This window comes from Strix uralensis, chromosome 16 (genome assembly GCF_047716275.1).
Source record: "Strix uralensis isolate ZFMK-TIS-50842 chromosome 16, bStrUra1, whole genome shotgun sequence".
NCBI classification, from domain to species: Eukaryota; Metazoa; Chordata; class Aves; order Strigiformes; family Strigidae; genus Strix; species Strix uralensis.
Genome location: NC_133987.1, coordinates 5,153,904 through 5,177,499, shown reverse-complemented (window position 1 = coordinate 5,177,499; position 23,596 = coordinate 5,153,904). Strand labels below are relative to the sequence as shown.

The 23,596-nt window shown below is 49.4% G+C and overlaps 3 protein-coding genes across 10 annotated transcripts in view; 1 reads left to right on the top strand and 2 right to left on the bottom strand.

Annotated features, from left to right (window-relative positions):
• MSLN (mesothelin) overlaps positions 1-2,057 on the bottom strand; it is a 44,618-nt gene extending 42,561 nt beyond the window's left edge. Inside the window, exon 1 of one of the 2 annotated variants that reach the window (XM_074885856.1) lies at positions 2,008-2,057. The gene's annotated coding sequence lies outside the window, so the exon portion shown is untranslated. Of the gene's footprint in view, positions 1-1,111; positions 1,167-2,007 lie in introns of those variants that run through there. The other variant, XM_074885855.1, reaches the window with a different exon arrangement.
• Positions 2,058-2,474: 417 nt separating this feature from the next.
• On the top strand, positions 2,475-17,497 carry CIAO3 (cytosolic iron-sulfur assembly component 3). Of its 3 annotated transcripts, XR_012631144.1 has the most exons (12): positions 2,475-2,579; positions 4,423-4,518; positions 6,021-6,164; positions 6,495-6,627; positions 7,001-7,135; positions 7,485-7,603; positions 8,725-8,854; positions 9,100-9,172; positions 12,410-12,547; positions 13,600-13,757; positions 15,526-15,897; positions 17,117-17,497. XR_012631144.1 is itself a non-coding variant. In XM_074885992.1 (11 exons), the coding sequence occupies exons 1-11, from the start codon at positions 2,514-2,516 to the stop codon at positions 15,762-15,764; spliced, it is 1,431 nt and encodes a 476-aa protein (XP_074742093.1). In that variant the 5' UTR covers positions 2,475-2,513; the 3' UTR covers positions 15,765-17,497. The 3 variants fall into 3 exon arrangements, 2 of the variants coding, with proteins under 2 accessions (XP_074742093.1, XP_074742094.1); XM_074885992.1 differs by having other exon boundaries at positions 15,526-17,497; XM_074885993.1 differs by lacking the exon at positions 2,475-2,579 and adding an exon at positions 3,029-4,237 and having other exon boundaries at positions 15,526-17,497.
• Positions 16,791-23,121, bottom strand: HAGHL (hydroxyacylglutathione hydrolase like). 5 transcript variants are annotated; one of them, XR_012631146.1, is made up of 10 exons: positions 22,733-23,119; positions 21,749-21,813; positions 21,556-21,673; positions 20,860-20,968; positions 20,550-20,653; positions 20,343-20,444; positions 20,178-20,257; positions 19,617-19,856; positions 16,998-17,054; positions 16,791-16,913 (listed from the first exon to the last, which is right to left on the bottom strand). XR_012631146.1 is itself a non-coding variant. In XM_074885995.1 (8 exons), the coding sequence occupies exons 1-8, from the start codon at positions 22,835-22,837 to the stop codon at positions 19,691-19,693; spliced, it is 846 nt and encodes a 281-aa protein (XP_074742096.1). In that variant the 5' UTR covers positions 22,838-23,121; the 3' UTR covers positions 18,780-19,690. The 5 variants fall into 5 exon arrangements, 3 of the variants coding, with proteins under 3 accessions (XP_074742096.1, XP_074742095.1, XP_074742097.1); XR_012631145.1 differs by lacking the exon at positions 16,791-16,913 and having other exon boundaries at positions 16,969-17,054; XM_074885995.1 differs by lacking the exons at positions 16,791-16,913; positions 16,998-17,054 and having other exon boundaries at positions 18,780-19,856; positions 20,178-20,254; positions 22,733-23,121.
• Positions 23,122-23,596: the final 475 nt, after the last annotated feature.

The following is a 23,596-nucleotide window of genomic DNA, read 5'->3' as shown; positions in this document are numbered from 1 at the left end:
AGAGGAATTAGAAACTGGATTGACATAAATCTTGGGAAATTCATAGAACAATCCTCCATGCCAGATCCCATTCGCTTCAATGCCAAATTTAAGGTATTGAGCTGAAAGTCTGTACGGAGGGATCAGCAATGCCAGAGTTCATTCTTGGTAAGAATGTGTTGGACTGGGCTGCAGAGGAGTTAAAGTTTCCTACACAAAGGCCAAATCACAGCCCAAGAGGTCATCAGATTTGCCTCCAGCTACCTCATCACGGTCACTAATACATTCATAGGCCTTAATCCAGAAGAAAGAACATAACACACAGTAAAATTGAGCACTGCTGCTAGCTCTGCCTTGGAGACACCACCATTTCTGTACAGACCAGGGCCAGGTTCTTGCACAATCCCACCTGCACTTTGCCTGGGAACAGCCAACACGACCCAAGCGTTGCTGTGCAGCTTAAAAGTCTATTATGTAACTACAGAATGAGCAACTCCACATAATGTTGCATGAATGTACCTAATTCTTGTATCACCATTTTTCCTGCATAGGAACTAAGTACTTAGAGCCTGAAAGATTTACTGGGACCTAGTTTTGGGTTTCACCTTGAAGCAGGATATTCACAACAGCCATCAGCAGGTGACTGAAAGAGGACTTGGGAGTTACCATCAAGTTTTCCCTAGTAGTGACACACTTGTATTTGTTCAGAATGCAACAAGTTCCAAAAGGCTTATGTCTGCATAGCAAAAGTATATAAAAAGGTTATTCCTCATCTGCCTGATGGCAGAGTCTCTCCTGCTGTATAAAAAATAATAGCTTATTACATGAAAGAAAGGACATGCCAGATTTTGCACTGGGATCTGGCATACACTCTGCTGTAAGCTCAGCATCACTGCACCAAATACTGCAGAGAAGGTCAACTAGAAAGTCACCCTGGGTCACGCTCAGTCCGCTGTGAAGGAGCAGCAGGACTTGTTGCACACCGCATGTTCCCCAGTGCTTTGCACAACCTAATTGTAACTGACTTCACAGATGACTTTCACTCCTTCCCTTGGGAGTCTATTCCACTAGTAAAACATTTCCAAATGGGCTTATGGGAAAACTATCAGGAGATGGAATGGTTATTCCATACCCTTGAACAGATCGCTGTCTCAGAGGAAAATCTCTGCAGATTCAGAACTGATTAGGTGCCTTAATATTAATTTCAGCTCCTCCTGTAACTGGGAGAGCAACAACATATACAAAAAACCCACACATTTCAGATTTTTTACCATCTTCTCCCCCTCTGGCTGCTAAACACTGTTTTGTAAGATTATATCCTACCCCTAAACGATAAGGTATTCTAGCACAGAGAAAGCTACACAACACGTCAATCAACAACAGCATTTATTTTCTTCAGAGCTTGTCCCTTCTTAACAATAATCTAGAGGTGCAACTGCAGGATGTTAAAGTTGTATCAAAATCTGCAGTGCCTGGTGCATTTGTTGGTAAATTATGTATCCTGGAACCCCAGCTGCAAGGACAAAACCCAGTAGTACTTTCAGGATCAGATCAGGCCCTAGACACTACTAGTTTCTCCTTGCATTCTGCCTACAGCCAGCTAATAAGCAGCTCTGCTTATTAAAAGCACACCACACTTAGCACTTTCCATCAGGGTAGTACCTCAGTGTACTTCTACAAACAGCACAAAGATAATTTTTTGTTTCATTTTGTAAGAGCCCAACTTTGCAAGGCCTTCCTTGAAACGGTGACCTAGGGAAATCTCCAAGCAGGGTCTGCAATTACAAAGGTGCCAAGTTCTCAAGCAGACAGCTCTACAGCCTTACCAGCAACCTTGAAAACTTGTTACACCACTTTTGCTACCGCTTCTCATGGAAATAAAATTGTCCCCTTAAAGAACTAATCATTTCTCACACTGAGCTTCGAACCTCTAACACACAAAACACCGTGCCTTTCCATGAACGCAGCAAGCTGTTCAGGGAGGATTTACAGCATCAAATCCCCATGCTACATGGGCAGGAACCTCACCAGCTGCCACCTCGGTGGGAGTGCGGTCCCAAGAAGGGTGGTGGGTATCCAAAGCACCCCCACAAACTTGAGGGCTTTGAGGACTTACTCCCTGCAAGAACATAAAACCAGCACAGACCTCCCACTATTTAGAAGGCCAAGGGCCTCGATACCTCCCTCTCTACAGAGCTTACATCTTTCCTCAGACTAAAACACCTTCTTCCGTAGCCTATAAAGCAACAAATGCCGCACAGACAGCCCGCCGACAGAATCCCCTCCCTCCAGCCCCTCTCCCGCTATCATGGCCACTCCCCCCTCAGAACCCTCCCAGCCCACCCAGCCGCTCCGCGCATGCGCACTCCCCCCCCCCCCCCCCCCCCCAGCGGCGGGCGGTAGCCTCGCACACGCGCATCGCCGCCCCGCTTTCCTTTCCGGCAGTGTGGCGTTTTCCCCTTTTACGACAGTGTCGTCGTCGTCCCCCCCCACCTCCTCCGCTGGCTGCCGCGCTCGGCGGCGGCGCGGCCGGGATGGCGTCTCCCTTCAGCGGGGTGCTGCAGCTGACGGACCTGGACGATTACATCGGGCCCTCGCAGGTGGGTGCGGGCCGGGGGCTGCCAGGGCTGGGGGCGGCGAGGGCCGGCCGCGGGGGGCAGCCCTGCCCCCCGGCCCGGGTCGGCCCTACCAGCGCCGCCTGGGAAGGGTGAGAAGATGGCGCTGAGGGGAGGTGGGTGACAGCCCTGGCTGTGCCGCCGGCCGGGGCAGCAGCTGGGGATGAGTCTCTTTAACCAAGTAACAAGAGATAGGACGAGAGGTAATGGCCTCAAATTGCGCCAGGGAAGGTTTAGTCTGGATATTAGGAAACATTTCTTTACAGAACGGGTTGTTAGGCGTTGGAATGGGCTGCCCAGGGAGGTGGTGAGTCCCCATCCCTGGAGGGGTTGAAGAGTAAGGTTGACTTAGCGCTTAGGGATATGCTGTAGTTGGGAACTGTCAGTGTTAGGTCAATGGTTGGACTGGATGATCTTCAAGGTCCTTTCCAACCTAGACGATTCTGTGATTCTGTGAGCTCTCGGCCTGGGCTGGGCCCCTCGGCTTGGCAGTGTGAGGGAGGCGGCACAGCGGGCACGGGGGCAAAGGTGCCGAGGCCGGCCCTTTCAGACGGTTTTCGGGTGCTGGGAAATAAAATGGTAAAAGGAGAAAAGCACAGAGATACCTCACTGTCTCTTCCAGCCAGCATGCAGGGAACAGAGAGGGCAGCAACGCTGTTCAGTGCAAGCCTCTGTAAGCAGATAGAGAGAGAAATCTTGGCCCAGCAGCCAAATCATTCCCACCCCGATCTGGAAACTGCCCTATTAAATGTTCATCTAGACCCCCCGGAAAAAAAGCTTAAGCCTGACCAAGTTTACTTGTGCACCACTCATCTGCACAGATGTTCGTGCCAGCGTAGGGGAGCAGGTGGCAGAGAGGTGGGGATGAGCAGCAAGGATGGGTCAAGACTATTCCTTTCATAGTCTTCAAGCACTAGCAAAAGTACAAAATACTAATCCTGGATGTATTTGCTGGCAAGTACAGCGGAAAAACTATCCTGAAATGGGATCAGCGGAACGGAGCGTAGCAAACCACATAACTCTCCTTGCAGTACTTGGGTTTCCTAGAGAAGTCTTTCATGTAAATAATGCCACTTGCTTTGCTGTTTCAAGTAGAGATCATTGTTTGTTTTATTCAGTGAGCATAACTGAAGAATTGTAGCATGTTCCTGCTGGTCTCTGCATTTTGCAAAATGTAGTACAGCTGGATTAATTCAGGGGGGGAAACCTGAAGATGTTGGCAGAGCCAGGATGGTAAAAGGCAAAGAGAATCCTAGCTGTGGAAATAGGACAAGGAGTCATAAGGTGCCTAAAGAATAAAAATTGCACAAAATGCAAAAACACCCTTGAGATCTCACTTCATCACAGAACAATACAGAAAGCTGGAAGCAGGCCATCTGAGGTCGTCAGAGTCCTTTCGACATGAAGTGAAACTTCATTGGCACTAGCCACATGTTGACTGTAGTGACCACGCCTCCGTCGGTTAAAATTTGCAATGAAGAATGCACGATCATCTGTAAGATTTTAGAGAGGAGGACTGTGCAGGCAAGCGTCTGTTCCTTTCAGGGCTCCGTAAAACACAGCTGTGTTCTTCAGAAAGAACAACAAAATTGTCCTCTGGTTTTGGTATGATGCTGGAAAAATGCTCCTTCTGTAAAAAAGGGGTAAGAAGTTTTTGCTTTTACGTTTTCCCTTGGTGGTTATAGAAGCTGTAAGTAAATCCAGCATAGCTTAAGGGAGAGTAAGCGGCATTCACTCTAGAACTAGTGTTTGGATTTAATCATTCTAGGTTGTATTAAATCTACCTCTTCATTGCTCATCTCCTTTTCGGGCTTTATTTCTCTTTCAGGAATGTATCAAACCTGTAAAAGTGGAAAAAAAGCCTGGAAAAGCAGCAGCTAAGATCAGAATTGAAGCTGATGGAAGCTATTTTCAGATCAATCAGGTATGTGTGATTTTTCTTCATTATGGTGTAAAATATCCAGAAAATGTATTATTAAGTATTTGCATAGCCTACAGCTGACTAATGCCTCAAAGAGGACTAAGATGTTAAAAAAGTGTCACTATTGCTGTCAGCATTCTCATATCTTTTTTCCAAAGTCCAACTTCTTTATTACTCGGTTTTATAAGCAGTAATTCTGATTTTGTGTCGGTCTTTTATGCTCTGAAACACTGACAATTAGCAATGATTTTCAGTATAAGAGCAGATAAGCTGAAAAGTCTATTTTGCCATCAGTACTTAAGTTTGAGCAATTCCTAGATTATTTGCAACAATGTCTTTTCTTATTGCATTACGTCATACAGCAGAGCGCTCACAAAGAGATTCAATTACATACTCCTAAATTTTGCTCTGATTTTTTTTTAATAATATTTCAAATTATTTGTTAAATAGCCTGCAGAATTCATAAGCCTCCTTCTTCCAAAATTAATGCTGAGTTTTGCAGAACAATTTTCCTGTTTACAAAGAAAAGGTTAGCATTTCTTAGTTAACCAAGCTGGGAATTCATCTAGAACTTTTAACTTTAGGTAGATGATGACCTTTTGGCTTAAAAAAGGGGGATACAGCACTTCCAAAGTAGTCTGGTTTCTTATTTTAAAATTTTAATTTAATAGTACCTAATTGCTTGGTCTGTTTCTGACTTTGTTGAGAAGTGACATTTAAGAGGAGAGTCTCATGGGAAAACTGACTTATTCAGGTCAAATATTATGAAAAATATTTCCAGTGGCAAGCCACACACTGGTTTTGATACGCTGCCACGCAGTTTTCCCACCAGTGTCCGTGCAAGTTTTGCACGAAAGATTTCAGAACTCTCCGTATCAATTAAAAATGTTAGCGAGCTTATAGTCTGGTCACACAATCTGTTTAGAAGGAGTGAAATTCAAGTTCCTGTGAAGAAACATCTCCAGTGCTGTTCAGTAACGTGAGCAGCATCTGATAGAGGTGCCTTCTCCAGGGTGATACTCAATGCACACTGCAGGTGGGTGCTGAAGGGCTTAGGATCTCTGTGATCGACAGTTTTGTGGTTAAAACAGCAGTCTTCAGCCACCCACAAGTTGAAAAACCAAGCAAGATAGACCCTATTTGCTTCTGGGACAGTATAATTTCAGTGTTTTGGAGCAATGTTAGCCCACCAGAGAGCACAAATAATTACGGCCTAAGCAACTGTTCTGTGTTTGGTGAAAGTTATGTTCTTGGTCTTGCTAAAATTTTCCTGAAGGTCCTCAGCATATTTGCATCGATGTGCCAAATAATCCTATTAAAAGCAGCAAACTTCAAAGATATTTCTCTTCTTTCTCATCTTACTAAAAATAAAAGATAATTTTTTTTAAATGATAAACCGAGCATGAAAAGGGTAACGTCTTTGTTACTAAATATAGTAAAGGTGGGAAAAACGCTACGTCACTCTACACTGTGATCAGAACTGAGTCTAATCTGTTTCTTTATAGGATGGAGGAGCACAAAAACTGGAAAAGGCTAAAATTACTCTGAACGACTGTTTAGCTTGTAGTGGCTGCATTACATCAGCAGAGAGTGTTTTAATCACTCAACAGAGCCACGAAGAGCTCTGCAAAATGCTGACTTTTAACAAGGTAGGTGACAAGTCATGGCTAGGTAGGCTGCAGAGTCTGAAAGTCTTAATAGAGTGGTATGATGCATCTGCAGAAGCACACGTGGAAACAGCAACATAAAAATTGCTTTCAGAGAGCTGAAGAATCTGAGGATGTTCTCAGTGCACTGTTGTGTTTTTTCCGATTTTTACAAAGAAATCCTGGGTTTGGAAAGGGCCTTTAGTGTAGTAAGTTACTGACGTCAGAGTTAAGCTGGGAGATGCTTTCTGATGTTCTGGTGTGCTGAAAGTTCTGCATGTGCCATATTAATATTGTCTGAATAGCGCTGGGTTTTGTTTGTTTTTTTCAAAGACTGCCGCTCCCGATGAACGGAAATTGGTGGTGGTTTCTGTTTCACCACAATCCAGAGCTTCACTAGCTGCAAGATGTAAAATGGGTGTTCTGGAAACAGCAAAGAAGTTGACTGCATTCTTCAAGAGTTTAGGCAAGTGTGGCACTGCGTTCCGTGAATCACAGAGGGGGCTGCTGCGGCGTACGTGGAGGTTGATGTGATTTAACCTCCCCGTGGACTCATCTTGTTTCGTAATTGGCATTAGCTAAAATACGAACTGTCTGCAACTTCAGTCACATCATAAACTTGGAGTGAGGGAAGGAAGGAACTTTAAATTTTACATTTGCAGTCCTCCTGTCGCTTCTGCTCGCCTCACTATGCGGGCTAGGGAGAAAGCTTCACTCTCAACAGCAGGTTGCTACCTGTAAATAAAACGTGCAGTTTGAATTTGCTTTGACTGGAGGCTTTCTGTTGTAGTTTGCCGTATCTTTCTTGTGAATTTTAACACAGCTGCTGTATTGCCTAGGTGTGCACTATGTTTTTGATACAACCTTCTCAAGAAACTTCAGCCTGCTGGAGAGCCAACGAGAGTTTGTAAAACGCTTTCGAAAGCAATCTGAAGACAAAAAGGCTTTGCCGATGCTCGCTTCTGCCTGTCCAGGTGTGGTATGAAATTAGTTATGGAAATAATAAAATGGCATGCGAATAGTACACTGGAACAAAAAAAAAATCAAAAAGCTAGTCAGAAAACTTTAAATGGATAAATTAACTTAGAGGATTACTCTCTTCACAGTACACAGAGACCTTGGTGTTAATAGCAGTAGTGATCTATACAGTTACCTGGTGATCTCTCAAATTAATCTCCTGTTACACTTCCTTTGCTTTTTATGCAGGAGTGAGACTGAAAATGGTTATTAATGGGTGCTAAGCCTGGGGCTGGGGGGAAGGTGGACAGAATGAAGGGCTGCTTGTTATTTTTAAATGTAATTTGCGAATTACACTCTTGCCAGGTTGGATCTGCTATGCAGAGAAAACCCACGGCAGTTTCATCATTCCGTACATCAGTACCACCAAGTCTCCACAGCAGGTCATGGGCTCCTTGATCAAGGGCCATTTTGCAGAACAGCAGGTGAGGGGCTGACCTATACTGTGCTTAATGGCAAACTGCTACAAATGAACACTTGAAGCTGCTGGTTTTTTATTTTGCTACGTGTTAGATTAGATTAGAGTTTAAATTAGTTTAAATTAGAGTTTAAAGGCAAAAATTGTCTCGCAGAAGCCAGCAAAGGCAGCATCTTTCTCACTTCTGTTTCATCAGGCTACTTCAAACCTCTGCGTGTTATTTGGGAAGACTGGAGAAACTTATTTTTCAGTGTCTGTGCTCCCGTCTTGTCTGTGTGTGGTATTTTCATGTTGTTTAAAGTTGGTGAATAACTTAAAATAAATTATCCTAAGACAGAACTTCAGTCAGTGCATACGTGCAGATCATGTCTGGTCTAAAAATTACTTGCTCGTTCCCAACTTAATGTTCTGTTTCAGTTTGACTTAGTTCTGTTCTCAGTCTTTAACCTTTGGAATCCTTCCAAATGTAAATTTGATACTTAAAGACTAGTTGTACTAATAGCCTAGATTTGTCCAGTAAGAAACTTAAGCAGCACTTCTGATTGTATGATTTATTGTCCGTTAATGAGCAGTGGTTTAACACTTGCATTAAGTAAATGCTGACATCTGCATACTCCTTACAAAAATTGGCAGCTACTTAGAATATTTGGCACAAGATACTGAAACAGTGGCCTTGAGTCAATGACTTGTTTCCTCGGTCTGTGCTTATTTCTTGGATGGTCGTGAGGTTTTTGTCTGACTCCAGATCGTTTCTTAGTTGCTGATGCAGGGGCTGGGTTTTAGTAGCACGGAGAAAGCACGTTCTCTAACTGCATAATTAGGAATTCACTTCACTCACTGTCTGGATCATCTGCACTAGCAAAAGGAGGTGGGGGGAAACCCGTAAAAGGCCACACTGCTGACACTTGCTACAAACTAAAATGGTGTTCTAGGAGAGAAGTAATTTAATGTGTATATAAATGTGTGTATATATATATATATAAAAATAAGTGTTCAGTAGCAGTGAGGAGTATTCCCAGAGGCATGGTGGCATTAGTTTCATCATTCTCATTTGTACCTGGAAAATACCTCCCTCGAGATAGGTCTGATATTGGTCAGTCCAACCCCACAGCTTTGTCTTTCTTCCAGCACCTGACACCCAACCAGATCTACCACGTAACAGTGATGCCCTGTTACGACAAAAAGCTGGAGGCCTCAAGGCCAGACTTTTTCAACCAGGAGTACCAAACTCGTGACGTGGACTGTGTAATCACCACAGGTAAGCAGAGCCAGAGGTAATCCAGCTAATTTCTGGAAGCTTCAGAGCAAGGCATTTGCTAGTTTGAATAACCCTTTGTCTCTGGTGAAGGATGTAACTTATGGATGTTGCTGTATAATTACACTTGAATCATGCAAATCATATCCTGGTAAAAATTGCAGATGCAGTCTTATGTATTGGTCTGTGGATTTTCCTTTCCTTTATCTCCAAAATAAGAACTTTTTATGTCTGTGGTTCTGTTTTAGGAGAAGTGCTAAAGTTGTTGGAACAAGAAGGAGTGTCTCTGTCAGATGTAGATCCTGCTCCATTGGATACCACGTAAGAACAAAACCTCATTGGTATCTTCAGTCATGTTCTTTTTCATCCAGTAGTTAGAGTTCTTCAACAAAATTTGCCTTTCCACTACTGTTCTACACAAGGCTGCACATGTTTGCATTTGATTTGCTTTCTTGGGCCACTTGAATCAGCACAATTGTGCATTAAAATACTTATATCTACAGAAAACGATGAATTTCCACTTTTGTACAGTCTGCAACTATTTGTTCTAGATTTTAGTAGCCCAAGGATTAGCAGCTCTCACCGTAAATCTGCAGGATTGCTAGAATTAGCTCAGTAAGAGTATAATGGCAAACTAATTGTGCAGAGAAGCACAAATTGCATGACAGTCATTTACTTCAAATGCTGTTACACTACAGCTGGTGGAATCCTGCAGAAATCTACCTGCAAACTTTGAAAAGTGGAAGAATCCAGATCAGTGATAAAAGAGTTTGCTAAAACAAAGCCTGTTACATCACTGTGCTCCGTTCCTAGCTATCGGAGCTACTATAGGGATTCCAGAATTAAAGCCTAATTAGGAAATATTTAGGTCACTCAGCTAATCTCTAGGAGTCTTTATTTGTAAAAAGAGGAGATCTAAAACATGTGCAAACCAGATGAGACTTCAGTTGCATTGACAGAAAAGTAACAACTTCAGCTGCTTAAGCGACAACTGCACAGGAATCTAAGTGACTACGGAAACATTAAAATCACATTTTACTCATCTAAATTGACATGCAGAGGCGGTTCCATGCTGAATGCTAAACCAAAGCATTCTCCAGCTTAAAAGAAATGTCTTTGTAGCACTTTGCACGTTGTAAACAGAAAGGCTACATGTGCAGCACCCTTTAAGAATTATAAAAGATGATTATACGATTCAAAAATTTACTGCTCAGGCTCCTTAAGTTTTTAGGAGAGATTTTGATACCCCAAATACGCAGCGTCTGGCACATGATTAGTCTGTGACACTAGCCTGTTTTCAGCTGTACCCCTTGTGGATGTGACACTCTGGGTGTGAAATTTGGTTTATTTCTAAATAGGCTTCAAGTCTTTGTAGTGCAACCAAGTGCCCTTGCTCAGGAATTGTCTGATCAGCGCCTGTACGTTGACAGAGCTGTGAAGGGAAATGTCCTTATGTGCAGCCTATTTCCTAGATTAGTTTTAATTGTTATAAACATTGGTCATTCCTGTGCTTCTGAAAAGGAGAATGTGAGCTAGGGATGGTCTGTTGCTGTCCAATCCCTTTCATGTAAGGGATTATTAATTTAAAAAAAGAGATTTAAAATAACATGCATGCCCAGAGCCTTGGTTTCCTTCTGCTACATCTCAGTGGATCAGTAGGTGCAGGTTTCACAGAACACATTTACTAGCACAGATCTATTCACGCACACTTTTTCCAGGATTAAGTGTCTTTTTCTGACATAGCGTACGCACAGATTGTTTTCACATCAAAAAAGAAAAGCATCCTCAGCTATAATAAGTATCTGCATGGTTGAGTCCCAAAACTTCAGAAGTTGCCCCTGTAAACTAGAACTTCTGTTCTACCTGCTTTATTGTTACACCACTGATAGCAAATTGAGGAGAACGAAAAGGTTCTGAAGTGTTTGGGATTGCTTAGGAAATGACATTATGGAAGTGTCAGTTATAACAGAGAACTGAATGTCTAATAACTTGATAAAAATCTCTGGCCTGGTTCTTAGGAGCGCATTCTGAGTGCTGGGCCTCATGCTTGGGGTGATAAAGTGCCTCTATAACCTTTTGCAAGCTTTAACATACTCAGTAAATTGACTGGTTACAAACAGCACGTATTCCTCAGAACTTGGAGCGTTCACATAAGCAGGCCAATGGCTGTTGTTCTGCTTTGTCCTCCAGCACGTGGAAAAGCCCATTAAGGGGTTATTACATTTGGCAGCAAGAAGGAGGTGAAGTGCCAGAAATCCCAGGACTTTTGCTGGTGTAACTGCGTGCCCCAGGCCAGCGCTAAAGCTTACTGGCAGCCTCAGTTTAAGAGAGTAGCAGTACGTGAGGCCAGACACACTGAAACATTTTGTTAATGAAGCTCAGTTCCTGTAAACAAGATCAAATTAAAAATAGTTTCTGAGGGTGATTGCAGGCCCAAGTGTTGCTTTCTGCAGCTCTTCCAAAGCTGAGATTTTATCTGCAAGAGGCAACATCTTCGCTTTGACTTAAAACTCTTTGGCCTGGGTTCAAGTGTTTTCCCTTCTGCAGCTGTTGGGAGCAGAATGCAAGTGTCGCTGCCTGATGAGTGCTTCAAGCAGATCCCTCATCTTGTTATTCTCTCGTAACAAAAGCTATTGTTGTGGCTTCCATCTGGTGGGCTGTTCGCAAGAAACATTCTCTTGACCTCTGAATAGTTGGTTGTGTTCTGGCACGACAGTGAGGTGGAATTACTTGCACAGAACTAGAATTACAAAACTTCTGTTAACGTTCAACACCAAAAATGCGTTGAACTCGAAACAGGATCCCGCCGAGGACAGTGTTGGATGGAGGAAGCGCCCTGGCATCAGGGGGTTTGGTCACCTTTGCTGTGTGACTGCGCGCAGAGGAAACCACGGCCGCAGGGATTTCACCTCTCTGCATGCTGAGACCCCCCCAGCAGTGCTCTCGTGTGTGCCGCCAACCACATCTCAAGGAGCTGGTTTCAAAAAACGTGTTGTAACACAGAACTAGAGCTTTCCATAAGGAGCTCTGCTTCTGTTGATGCTTCAAAAAAAGCTTTAGCGCTGGTGAGATGTCCCTTGTCTGAGCCAGGACTTGTGCTGGGTTGCGTTCTCCAACATACTGCCATTGCTTCAGTATTTCCCTCCCGTTTCTAAGTGTAACCCAGGATGCTTGTAGAGTTATTAAACAGGAAGCGAACAAAATACACGTCAGGTAATTGCCCTTGTAACTCAAACATTCCCAAACGTGTTTTTCATACGTGAAGATTTAAGTTGGCAGTGCGTGGGTCAGGCCTTGCTGTGGCACGTGACTGTTTCCACTGAGCTTGACCCAAAGGCAGCTGGGCAGCACAGGGTTAAATCCCCGGGCTCTGGAGCTATAAATAGGGGGTTCCCAGGAGAAGGGGAAAAGCTGGGAGCTCAAAGGGAGCTGCCCTGGGGCTTGTTCTGTTGCTTTTGAGTCCCCTGGACCTTTGCCTTTGTGCTGGCTGTTCTGTTGGATCAAAGAGTCCCGTCAAAGTGCTGTTTTCTTCCCTCCCTCCCTCCCTCCCTCCCCCAGGCTCAGTGGCGCTGCCGAGGAGGAACTCACCAGCCACTCTGGCGGTGGCTCGGGGGGCTACTTGGAGCACGTGTACAAGTACGCAGCCAAGGAGCTCTTTGGAATTCAAGTGGATACAATTCAGTACAAACCTCTAAAGTAAGAATTTTAAAGTCCTACAGAAAGCCCTGTTTTTGTTGCAGTTCTGTTCATGCTCTTATCTTGCTGATGTCGGCTGAAACTTTCTTTGCAATGTTAAACATTTTACTTCAAGGCATGGGAATGGGCTTCTCCCTCCCACAGTGGCTGAGCAGTAAATCAGCCCCTGCTCCCTCCGAGACTTGTAGCCCCTTCACCACCCACGCGCTTTATTTTGGCCTGATGGATTTTCCCAGTATCCAGTTGCAGACAATTTTTAGAGTAGTTTAGAAGACAGAGCTCGCCTGGATCTGGGCTTCCTCACCTGCAGTCAGAGCAATAAAGTAGATTTGATGCTAATGTAGCGATCACAGGAAAAAAAATCTCCTGTCAGGGCTTTGGGGCTCTGTTTTAACTGTGTTGTAAGACAGAAAACAAGTCACGGGAGTTTGGGCATGGAGGCTCATTCAGCTGAGATTCCCACTAGCTTCCCTATTATGATATTAATGTACCATTTGTAAGGAATTATATCCCTGATTAGCAATTATTTATGTTTAGGATTCTCTGGTCTAGGAAGCAGAAGGAACAACCCCCCAGAGTCTCAATATGAAATACTTAATAAAAATCAAATTACTTACTCTTTTATCAGGAACAGGTATTTCCATTAACCTCTGGAGTCTGGAAGCCTTCAATAATGGTTTGCTCCCCAGTTTTATGACCCACTGCAATTTCAAAGTTTCCTCCGAGGCCCCACTAATGCATAAGTTGGCTGAAGCCAACTCAGAAGGTCCATCACAATGAAACTTTTGTTCAGGCTCCCTTTGCTTTGCTTTTAAGGGTTTATTCAACACAGGTGTTCTTCCACAAACTCAGTTCAGGTGGCAGGTCCTCAGACAAGGCTGGAGAAGGAGCTGTGAGCTCCTTCCTTCATCCCTTCTGTTCGGGTGGCAGAGAACTGGGACAGCCTCCTTGAAAAAGATTTCACAGAGAGCTTTGTTTTAGCACAGGGCTCTTTGAAGTTTAAAATAGAAGTTAATTTAGATAAGACATTTTTCTCTGCTCTTGTTCCTCAGAAACAAGGACTTCCAGGAGGTGACATTGGAGAAGGAGGGGGTCGTCCTGCTCCAGTTTGCTTTGGCGTATGGGTTTCGAAACATACAGAATTTGGTGCAAAAGCTGAAACGTGGGAAATCGCCCTATCACTACGTTGAAGTCATGGCCTGCCCGTCGGGTAAGACTGCTGGGGGCCTTCCGTGATACACCCGAAGCTGTACGAAACTGGACCTAAAATACAAGAACGACAGGCAATTTCTACATCATGAATATTGTGGCAAAGCTGTCAAATTCTTGAGATGTGATAGTCACAGCTTCAGAATGTCAGAATTGTTTGTGTGTATATTTTCCTACCTAGAAGCTAGTAATTCTTCAGGATTTAAGTAATTACGGTTAAATTCCGTTGCACAAAATTTGCACAATTAGTGCTTTTAAGGAGGTCCTCCTGGTTTTCTGAGCTCTTTGAGACATGGGGAGATTCACCCTCTAAAATTGCACAAAATTGACCATTGTGCTTTTAGAGAACGCTTGCTCTGGCTGGTGAAGAAAGTCTCTTTCTACCCATTTTAATCCTTTTCCCCTTACAGAATCCCAGAATTGTCTAGGTTGGAAAAGACCTTGAAGATCCTCCAGTCCAACCATCAACCCAACATTAACAGTTCCCAACTACACCAGATCCCTCAGCGCTGGGTCAACCCAACTCTTCAACCCCTCCAGGGATGGGGACTCCCCCCCTGCCCTGGGCAGCCCATTCCAACGCCCAACAACCCCTTCTGCAAAGAAATACTTCCTAATATCTAGTCTAAACCTTCCCTGGCACAACTTGAGGCCACTCCCTCTTGTTCTATTGCTTATTACTTGGTTCAAGAGACTCATCCCCCCCCCTCTGCACCCTCCTTTCAGGGAGTTGTAGAGGGCCATGAGGTCTCCCCTCAGCCTCCTCTTCTCCAGACTAAACCCCCCCAGTTCCCTCAGCTGCTCCCCATCAGACCTGTGCTCCAGACCCTGCACCAGCTCTGTTGCCCTTCTCTGGACACGCTCGAGTCATTCAATGGCCTTTTTGGAGTGAGGGGCCCAAAACTGAACCCACTCATCGAGGTGCGGCCTCACCAGTGCCGAGTCCGGGGCTAAGATCCCTTCCCTGTCCCTGCTGGCCACGCTATTGCTGATACAAGCCAGGATACCATTGGCCTTCTTGGCTACCTGAGCACACTGCTGGCTCATTATCAACCCACCCCCCCAGGTCCCTCTCTGACTGGCAGCTCTCCAGCCACTCCTCCCCAAGCCTGTAGCGCTGCTGGGGGTTGTTGTGGCCCAAGTGCAGCACCTGGCATTTGGCCTTATTGAAGCTCATACAGTTGGCCTTGGCCCATCGCTCCAGCCTGTCCAGGTCTCTCTGCAGAGCCTCCCTACCCTCGAGCAGATCAACACTCCTACCCCATTTGGTGTCATCTGCAAACTTTCTGAGGGTGCACTCGATCCCCTCGTCTAGATCATCAATAAAGATGTTAAACAGGAGTGGCCCCAAAACCGAGCCCTGGGGGACACCACTCATGACCGGCCGCCAACTGGATTTAACTCCATTCACCACAACTCTTTGGGCCCAGCCATCCAGCCAGTTTTTTACCCAGCAAAGTGTGTGCCCATCCAAGCCACGAGCAGCCAGTTTTGCCAGGAGAATGCTGTGGGAAACTTTTCCCTTTGCACAAGCCCTCCTTTCTCACCCTCTTCGACCCCGCTAGCAGAGCGTGGGCAGCTCGCGCCCAGCCCTCGGCTCTCAGCCAGAGCTCCCCGCTGCTGCTTACCCCTCTTACACGGGGAGTAAACGCCAATTATAGTGTTTTCATTTCGGTAACGGCAGGTGCAGATTAAATTAACTGTTTTTTTCTGATAAAGCTGAAGTGCTTTCGAAACCCAGTGACATTTTCTCCTTTTGTTGCACGCAGGCTGTTTAAACGGGGGTGGTCAGATCAAACTAGACAGTGAATCCAGCAAGGACCAGCTTCACCAAGTCGAGAGGTTGTATGAGTCTCTTAAGACCACGATTCCCGAGGAGAACTGGACTGTAAAGGAACTGTATGAGCAGTGGCTGGGGGGCACGGAGTCCGAAAAGGCTGCCCGAGCTCTGCATACGGAGTACCATGCCGTGGAGAGAGCAAGCACCGGATTTAACATCAAATGGTGAAGCTTGATGCCGTGAAGCCCAGACACTTGGTGCCTTTTTAACTCTGTTGTATGGTGGATTCTCAAAAGACAGCTAAAAGCTCTGTGCCCTCACTGGGACTTGGCAGTTTCTGACTCTCGTTAGGGATGAGAAGGTAATGTGCGTCTAGGCAGGCAATATTAATTCCTAGAGCCTTATAATTATTGAAGTGATGTAAATAAAGACCAAACACTGACTTAAAACGCACGTCAAAAGGAGCAGTAGTGCGACCCAGCCTCTGCGCAGTCTTTAAGGACTAAATCTGCGCTCCCCTTACACCCCTAAACCTCCCAGAGCTGATGAATTTAAGGTGCTGGAGGAGTTGGCTTGCAGGAGGCTGTAGCCTCACCCCAAGGAGCTTTTTGCTACATGATGATGTTACTCGTCCCGGCCTCACTGTGTTTGGGGCACTAGGTTTTGGGGCTGGCTCTGTCAGGACACCCTCACTGAGTTAGAAATGCCCTCATTAGACCCTGGGGTCTGGTTTTCCACTTCAGGGGCTGCCTGCCCCTGCCCTGCAGCTGCAGCATCCTGGCCCTGGCTGAGGGCGTGGGTACCAGCAGCGTGAGAAGCAGGACTGAAATGGGGCCTAAATGAATGTTTCAGAAGAAAAAGCAAGAGTGATTTTTTTTTTTTCCTTTTAATTATAACAATTGTCTCTAACTGTGGGCAATTACATCTCTCTTTCTCTCCCTAAATTACACAGTAGGGAGAGTCACAGAATTGTCACATCTACCCCATCCTCAGCAGCCAGTTACTGATGGATAATATCCTTAAATTCAGAGAAAGCAACTTTTTACAGTGTTTCAAGTAAGAATTTACTGCCAACTTTCCAATGAAGGACAAAGCCCTGGGTGTCTCTGAAAGGTGTTCCTTTACAAAAGTTAATAGAACGCAGCTGTGAGCTGTAATCATTACGACGAGTAGTTTACCAGAACAATCCAAGAGGTTAGTAAAAACACACCTGGTTTAATGCAGCATATTCTTATGCCTCGCCAGAAGAGAGGTGGATGTGGAACAGATTTGGTCTTTTGTTGCTGGAGATGACGGGTGCCTGTCATGCTGTCAGTGTTTTTACATACGGGTGTTCTCAGAAGATGTGTTTGCAGAAAAACAGCTACTAAGTCTGGTCTATTTAATGAGAACATCAGTTTTTGTGGAGTTGCAGTGTGGCTGGGGAGGGGCAGGCAGGAGTGGGAGGCTCTGTGGCTGTACCTGAACTCGAGGGGACGGGACGCCAGCAGATGTGGAATCTCCTTGTGCCCGCTGCAGCTGCAAGTGAAGATGAACTTGGAATCATTACTGAATCACTTCAATATTTCTCCTTTTTCCAGTTACTGCTATGTGAGGAAGAAGGACTGTACAGAAAGTAGAGTTAAGTGGACGAAAACTTGAAAACAAAGCTGCCACATTGCTTTGTTGCTTCAGAGTAAATACAAATGCGGAGCCGGTTACCGCAGCTAATCCTGAGAGGACCTTGCCCGGACTCTCGCCAGGGAAAACCCTCACCAGGGAAAAGCCAGGGAAAACCCTCACCACGTTACTGCCGCCCGCAAGCGCAGGGCTCAGCCCTTCACCCGCCTCTTGTACCGGCTCCTCTGGCAGTGCTGGCCTGCGTCCTCCTCAGAGCCTCCTCCGCTCTTTACTAAAAGTAAGCCAACAGTGTAAAAGACTTTTTTTTTTCATGTTTTTAATTAAAAGCTTTACATTTTTCAGGTGTTGCTGCTCAATTAGTGAATTCACAGTGTTCATAAGGCAAGAATCTCCCAGTGCTTCCCCCTCCCCACCCCGTTTATTCCCCAGGCGAGGCGGCAGTTCAGCGAACGCCCTTTTCCACGCAGATTTAGGACGCAGATTTATAACAGAGTGTTGTGCCAGACCATAACATTGTTATCTACCGCCGGAGATACTCAGCCCCATGTGCTGAAGGGCTGAGAGCAGAAATGCTGTACATCAGTGCGAAAGAAACACATTCTGTTTCTGTTGAGAACACACACGTCGAGCCAGAAGTGCACAAATAAATAAAGCTAAATGAGCTGTAAATCAAACAACGGGGGCTCTACCTTTTGTCTCCTCCCCAGCTACCAGCGCACACACGGCCTGAGCCACCGCAGGAGTTGCCCCTCCCAGCGCTCCTGGGTGTCTGTTCCTGCGAGAGCAGCTTGAATCCTGCCCAGCCTCTGAGTGGGTGGTGGCTCAGGGACACCCCCCAAACACGCAGGGGTGCCCCTCTGCTCCCAGTGTAAAAAAACATCCAGAGGAGTCCCCAGGTAACACCTACAAACTGCACCGTTACAGTTAAACTGAGCAGCTTGGGGCAATAGTACCGAGGCAACTTGTGCAGCAGGATTAATTCTTCCTCTCCTGGCAGGGAGAGTAAATTCTAACACTATAACTTAATAAAAGGAAAAAAGAAAACCTTAATCTAGTTTCTGGCAAGGGAAGAAACAGCCACAACCCAGGCTTCAGCGGTAACGGGTGCAGCCCACAGTCCATGCATGAAAGATCCTGAAGTCAACTCAATTCCAGTGTTACGAGCTATGAAATTTATAATCGACGCTGATTAAAATGACAACACGCAGTAAAGGATTACGGGACCAGCTCCTCTGCTCCGTGTTTTCACCTGAACTACATAGAATGGGTGTAAACTCGGCAGCACCAAGACAGTCGCACATGCTCTGCACGCTGAGGTAAAGGAGAAACCAGAGACTGTCCCACACGGAACCTCCTGCCCACACCCAGACCCTTCAGAGGGATTTTCACAGCTATTTACAGAGCTACCATCAAACTCTACTTTTTTTCCCCAAAAAAACTACTGATTTGTAATGCACCTCCCCACCACCTACAAATAAAAGCTTTGCGCATTTCTCAGACCTGAAAAAAATAAAATACAGTACTGATTTTGCACAAACTGAAGGCTGAAAAGGCTTAAACTCAGCTGTTCCCCACCTCTTTTTCTAAAGACAAGGCAACATAAATGTAAGTTGAAGCCAAATGTTTTTCTTTTCCAATTTTTTATCTTCGGGGGCGGGGAAAAAAAAGCACATGTTGTTGTTTGCGGCCTAAAAACTGTCACACCTTGAGAAGTATTTCACAAAGCCAGGGGGTCAGAGCGCGCTCTCCCCCAGGCCTGACCTCCACCTGAGCGTGTGCTGCACGGTTCGAGGGGTTTGGACGGCTCCTGTAAGTCAGTGATCACGTTACAGATCCCTACACAATGTTTCTATGTTGGCCTGCTATAAAAATAAGGGGGAAAAAAAAATAAAAGGGGGGAAAAAATACCCAAACCCCCACTGCAAGGAGGGTTTCTGTTAGCCCAGGTCTGGAGTCGCGCAGGTGCTGCTGAGCGCCAGTGAAAACGCCTGTTCCCTCCCCAGCTGCGCCTTGCTTGGCCTGAGAAGGGCCCAGGGAGGGCCCGGCGCAATGAAGCACCCGGGTCTGGCAGGAGTACAGGCAGGAGTACAGGCAGGAGTGCGGGCAGGAGTGCGGGCAGGAGTGCAGGCAGGAGGGCCTTACAGCCCCGGCAGGGCCGTGGGGTCCAGCACCGCGGCCCCCTGAGGGTTCCAACCTTTTCCATGCTCTCCCCTGGCTCCCACACCACACCCCCCGACCTGACCGTTGCGAACGTGGGTGTTCTGCCCCCCAAAACACCCCCGACCCACGGCGGGGGGGAGGCTGAAGCACCTTCCCCCGAGCTCCCTTCCCCCGGGGAAGCTCAGCAGAGCTCCTGCAGGCCCCGGGGAGCCGGACATGGGCGCTGGAGGGGACGTAGCAGAGCAGCCTCAAAACGAGCAGGTTAAAGACAAAAACCACTTCCCAACTGCTGAGTCTTACGGGAGGAAGTCGCAGCCGGCCAGCCGTGGGGCAGAAAAGCCACCACCATGACAGGGATGCTGCGTTTTGGCCACTCACTTCTTCTCGAGGAAGGGGCTGAAAAGACCCCAGTCAAACGCGAGCACGGCCTGGGGATTGGGCCGCTCCTTGGGCTTCTTGAAGTTATCCTTCTCGGTGCGCAGCGTCCTCAGCACCTCCACCGGGTCCGTCTTACCCGTGAACTTTTGCAAGGGCTCCTCCCTGCAAGGAGAGCGGCTCCGCTGTGACCATGGGGGATGGGATGGGGACCCCCCTCCCCGCTGGGACAGACGTCGGGGGAGTCACATCCTCATGCTGGGGGGCTGTCTGGGGGGACCCTGTGCAGGACCCCACATCCCAGCACCCTCCCCTCCCTCAGGACTTGGATTTCCCACTGGGTAGCGAAGCCACGGGAGAAGGGGTGACACTGGAAAGAAAAGGGGAGCAGAGTTTGGGGGCAGGACCAGCCAGCCGGGGCCCACCCACTTCGGGGTTGACCCACGTCAGGGCCCCTCATGCCCCCCAGGCACTGCCGCTGCTTACGTGACCCGCAGGAAGGGGTTGTAGAGGAACTCCTCCTGCAGCGTGGAGGGCACTGTGGGCAGGTCCTCGTCATCCCGCTGCTGCCGAGGAACCAGACACGTCCAAAAACCTGCCGGCACCCAACACCTCCTCCGCCCCTGCCCCGGCAGGGGCTCAGCCACTTACTTTGGCCCACGCGAGTTTCTTCTTTACTATTTCATTCTCCGGTTCCACTTTTAAGGCAAACTTGAGGTTTCGGACGGTGCATTCGTGGCCGCAGAACACCTTCTGCAACACCAGCGGGAAGTACCCGGTGTCACATGTGCCACCCTCAAGCCCCCTCCCGATTTTGGGGTCCCTCCCCAGGCTGGAGCTGAGATACAGGGCACTCACCGTTTCCTTCGGCAAAGCCCCCAGGATCTGGGTGAGGTTGGTGTACATCTGCTCCGCTGTCCCCTCGAAGAACTTCCCGCAGCCTCCCACGAACAGGGTGTCACCTGCAGGGAAAGGGGGGAGGTCCAAGCACAGAGGGGACCCTGCCCCGCGCTCCCAGGGCTGGGGGGCTGGGTGGGAGCCCCCCCCCACGCTGGATTCTCCCCGCAAGCGCTGAGCACAGGGGGGCCAGGCAGCACACAGACAGCACGCAGGCAGCACGCCCCACGTCCCCGGTACCCCCGGGGTGCCCGGCAGCAGGGTGGGATACCTGAGAAAAGAGCCGGAGCGTCTGGGGAACCGTCCTCCCACATGAAGTAGCACATGTGGCCCGAGGTGTGGCAGGGGGTGAAGAGACACCTCACCCGGATGGCCCCAAACTGCGGGGAGAGAGGGTCAGGACCCCACCGGGGCTGTCCTGGCGCTGACGGGCAGCCAGACCCACCCCCCCAGTCCTCCCCAAGCCCCACGGCATCGCCCACCCAGGGCTCAGCGGGTCACAGAGGTGCCTGGGGCATGGTGGTTTGGGTGAGTTGCACGTGTCTGCCCCGATGGCGTTTGGCAGCAGGGCCTCAGGAGAGGGTTGGGTCCCCCCCACACAATCCCAAAGGGAACGGGACGAGGTTTCTCCTCCAGTCCCAGCCCTAAATCCATGGTGCCATGTCTGCAACCACCCCATGACAATGGGGAGCCCGAGCACAGCGGGGCCTCAGGAGAGGGTTGGGTCCCCCCCACACAATCCCAAAGGGAACGGGACGAGGTTTCTTCTCCAGTCCCAGCCCCGAATCCACGGCGCCACGTCTGCAATTGGCACGGGGAACCCAAGCACGGCTCCATCCAGGCACCGATCCCGTTAGCTCCCGGCACGGTGCCATCGCCCGGCTGTGCTCCCCACAGCGGGGCAGGATCCGTGCACGGGGTGGGGACCGAGCCCCGTGGCGCTTCCACCGTCCCTACAGCCACATACCGTCAGCTCCTGGCTGTGGGTCACCTTGTGAGTCAGGGCCCCGATCCGCTCATCGGCGCCGTACACCTGCAGACCCGGGCAGAGCCTTGCCAGCTCCTCGTTGCCCCTCGCGTGGTCCCTGCGGTGGCAGAGGAGGGATGGACACCTAGTCCCACACCTGGCACTGCTGTCCCCGACCCCCAGCGACTCTTACCAGTGGTGGTGGGTGGTGAGGATCGCTCTGAGCACCACGTCCTCCTTCCTGATGATTTCCAGCAACTGAAAGGGAGGCAGAGCAGAAGGAGGTGAGCGCACAGAGGGACACCATGGCTGCTACAGCCGCCCAGCGCCACCATGAACAGCCGGCGCCTGCCGTGCCCGTCCCGTACGGCACCGCTCTGCGAGTGCAGAGCAGAGCAAATGGTCAAAACCAATGGCTGGAGCAGTGAGAGGATGAGGGTGGGAGGAAGGCTCAGCTCCCCACGCCTGACCTGCAGAGCGGAGCAGGCAGATGGGAACGGTGGCGTTTTATGGCCGGTGCTTTCGCACGGAGGCGCGGCACGGGGTCACTGCCACGGCCGTGGAACCCACCCTGGCGCCGGCGAGGGGCCACGTGGGGCTGCCAACCCCGCAGCTCTGCTGCCAGGAGCCTTTAAACGCCAACTTAAAATTCATCGCTACTCACAAACCCGCCGGCTGCTCCTGATTACGTTCCTCAAAGAGGAAGGAAACGTCCGAGTCAGCAACAAACGCTTAAAAACCGCGACAGCGTTTGGACCGGCCGAGGGTGGCACGAGGGGGTCACCGGGCTGGGGGGGTCACAGTGGCGAGGGGTGAACCCGGCCGCTGCTCTCCCTGCCTGCCCCCAGCTGACTCCTGGAAAACCAGGACTTCATGTGGGAGATGCACTCCAAACCCTAATTTTGGGTTAATTTTACTTGCTTTGGGGTCTGCAAGTCTTCCAGCTGGGGCATGGGGAGGGCTGGGAGGTGACAGTTAAGGCGATGTGGGGACCTCCCGCAGCCCAGGGGTGGGTGGGAGTGGGGTCTCGCACAGGGGTTAACCCAGCCAGTGGGATGCACCCTGGTACACGCCAAGACCCCGCGTGGGGCCACCGCCACGGACACGTCCCCCGAGTGGGACCCCGCAGCCCATCCGGGTCAGGGGGCTGCTGAGGGGGGGGCAAAACACCTCTCACCCTTTTGGGGACGGCGGCGTCCACCGCGATGGCGTCCCGGGTGCTCTCCTCGATGACCAGGTACATGTAGTTGTCCTCCAGGACAGAAATCACCTTCACCTTCATGGTCCCTCACCCACGGGACACGGTGGGGGGGCCCGGCCCCACGCAGAAAAACAGGGGGGTGGCCCCGGCCCCACGCAGCAAAATAGGAGGGCGGCACGGTCCCCACGCAGCCGCAGGGCGGGGACACGCGGGGCTGTGCGGTTTCCCCCACCCGGCACACACACACACACCCCTCCCAGCTCCGCCGCGTCGCCCCCAGCGCGACCCTCGGCGGAGCCCACGCGTGACGCGGCCGGTACCTGCGGGCGGCACCGCCCGCAGCCCCTCCCCGCAGCGGGCGGGCGCGTCCCGCCCCCACCGGTGCAGTGCGGGGCGGATCACGCTGCGTGGGGCGGGGTGACATCCCGCACGGCCCCCGCTGCGCGGCGTGGGGGGGGGGGTCCCTCCTTCCTGCCCTCCCCCCCCATCACGGCGCAACGCGGGAGGGGGGAAACCCCCCCCGGGGAGGGTGGGGGGGAGGCTGAAGCACCCTCGCAGTGTCTCACCGTGGAACCCCGCATCCACGCGCTTGCGGGGCCCCACGACCTGCCACCCACCAGCAGCCAGGCGGGAGCACACAGCGACCCTCCCCACACAGCCCCCCCCAAAACCGCAGCCCAGGCGCCCCGAGTCACAAAACCACGCCGCAAGGCTCAGGACAGGTCCCGCACACGGATGGGGGTCACGCAGGACCCAGCTGGAGCCCCAGCGTTGGCCTCCAGCCCACTCGAGCCCAAATCCCACCAAAAGTGGGGGGCAGGCAGGCGCAGGGCTGTGCCC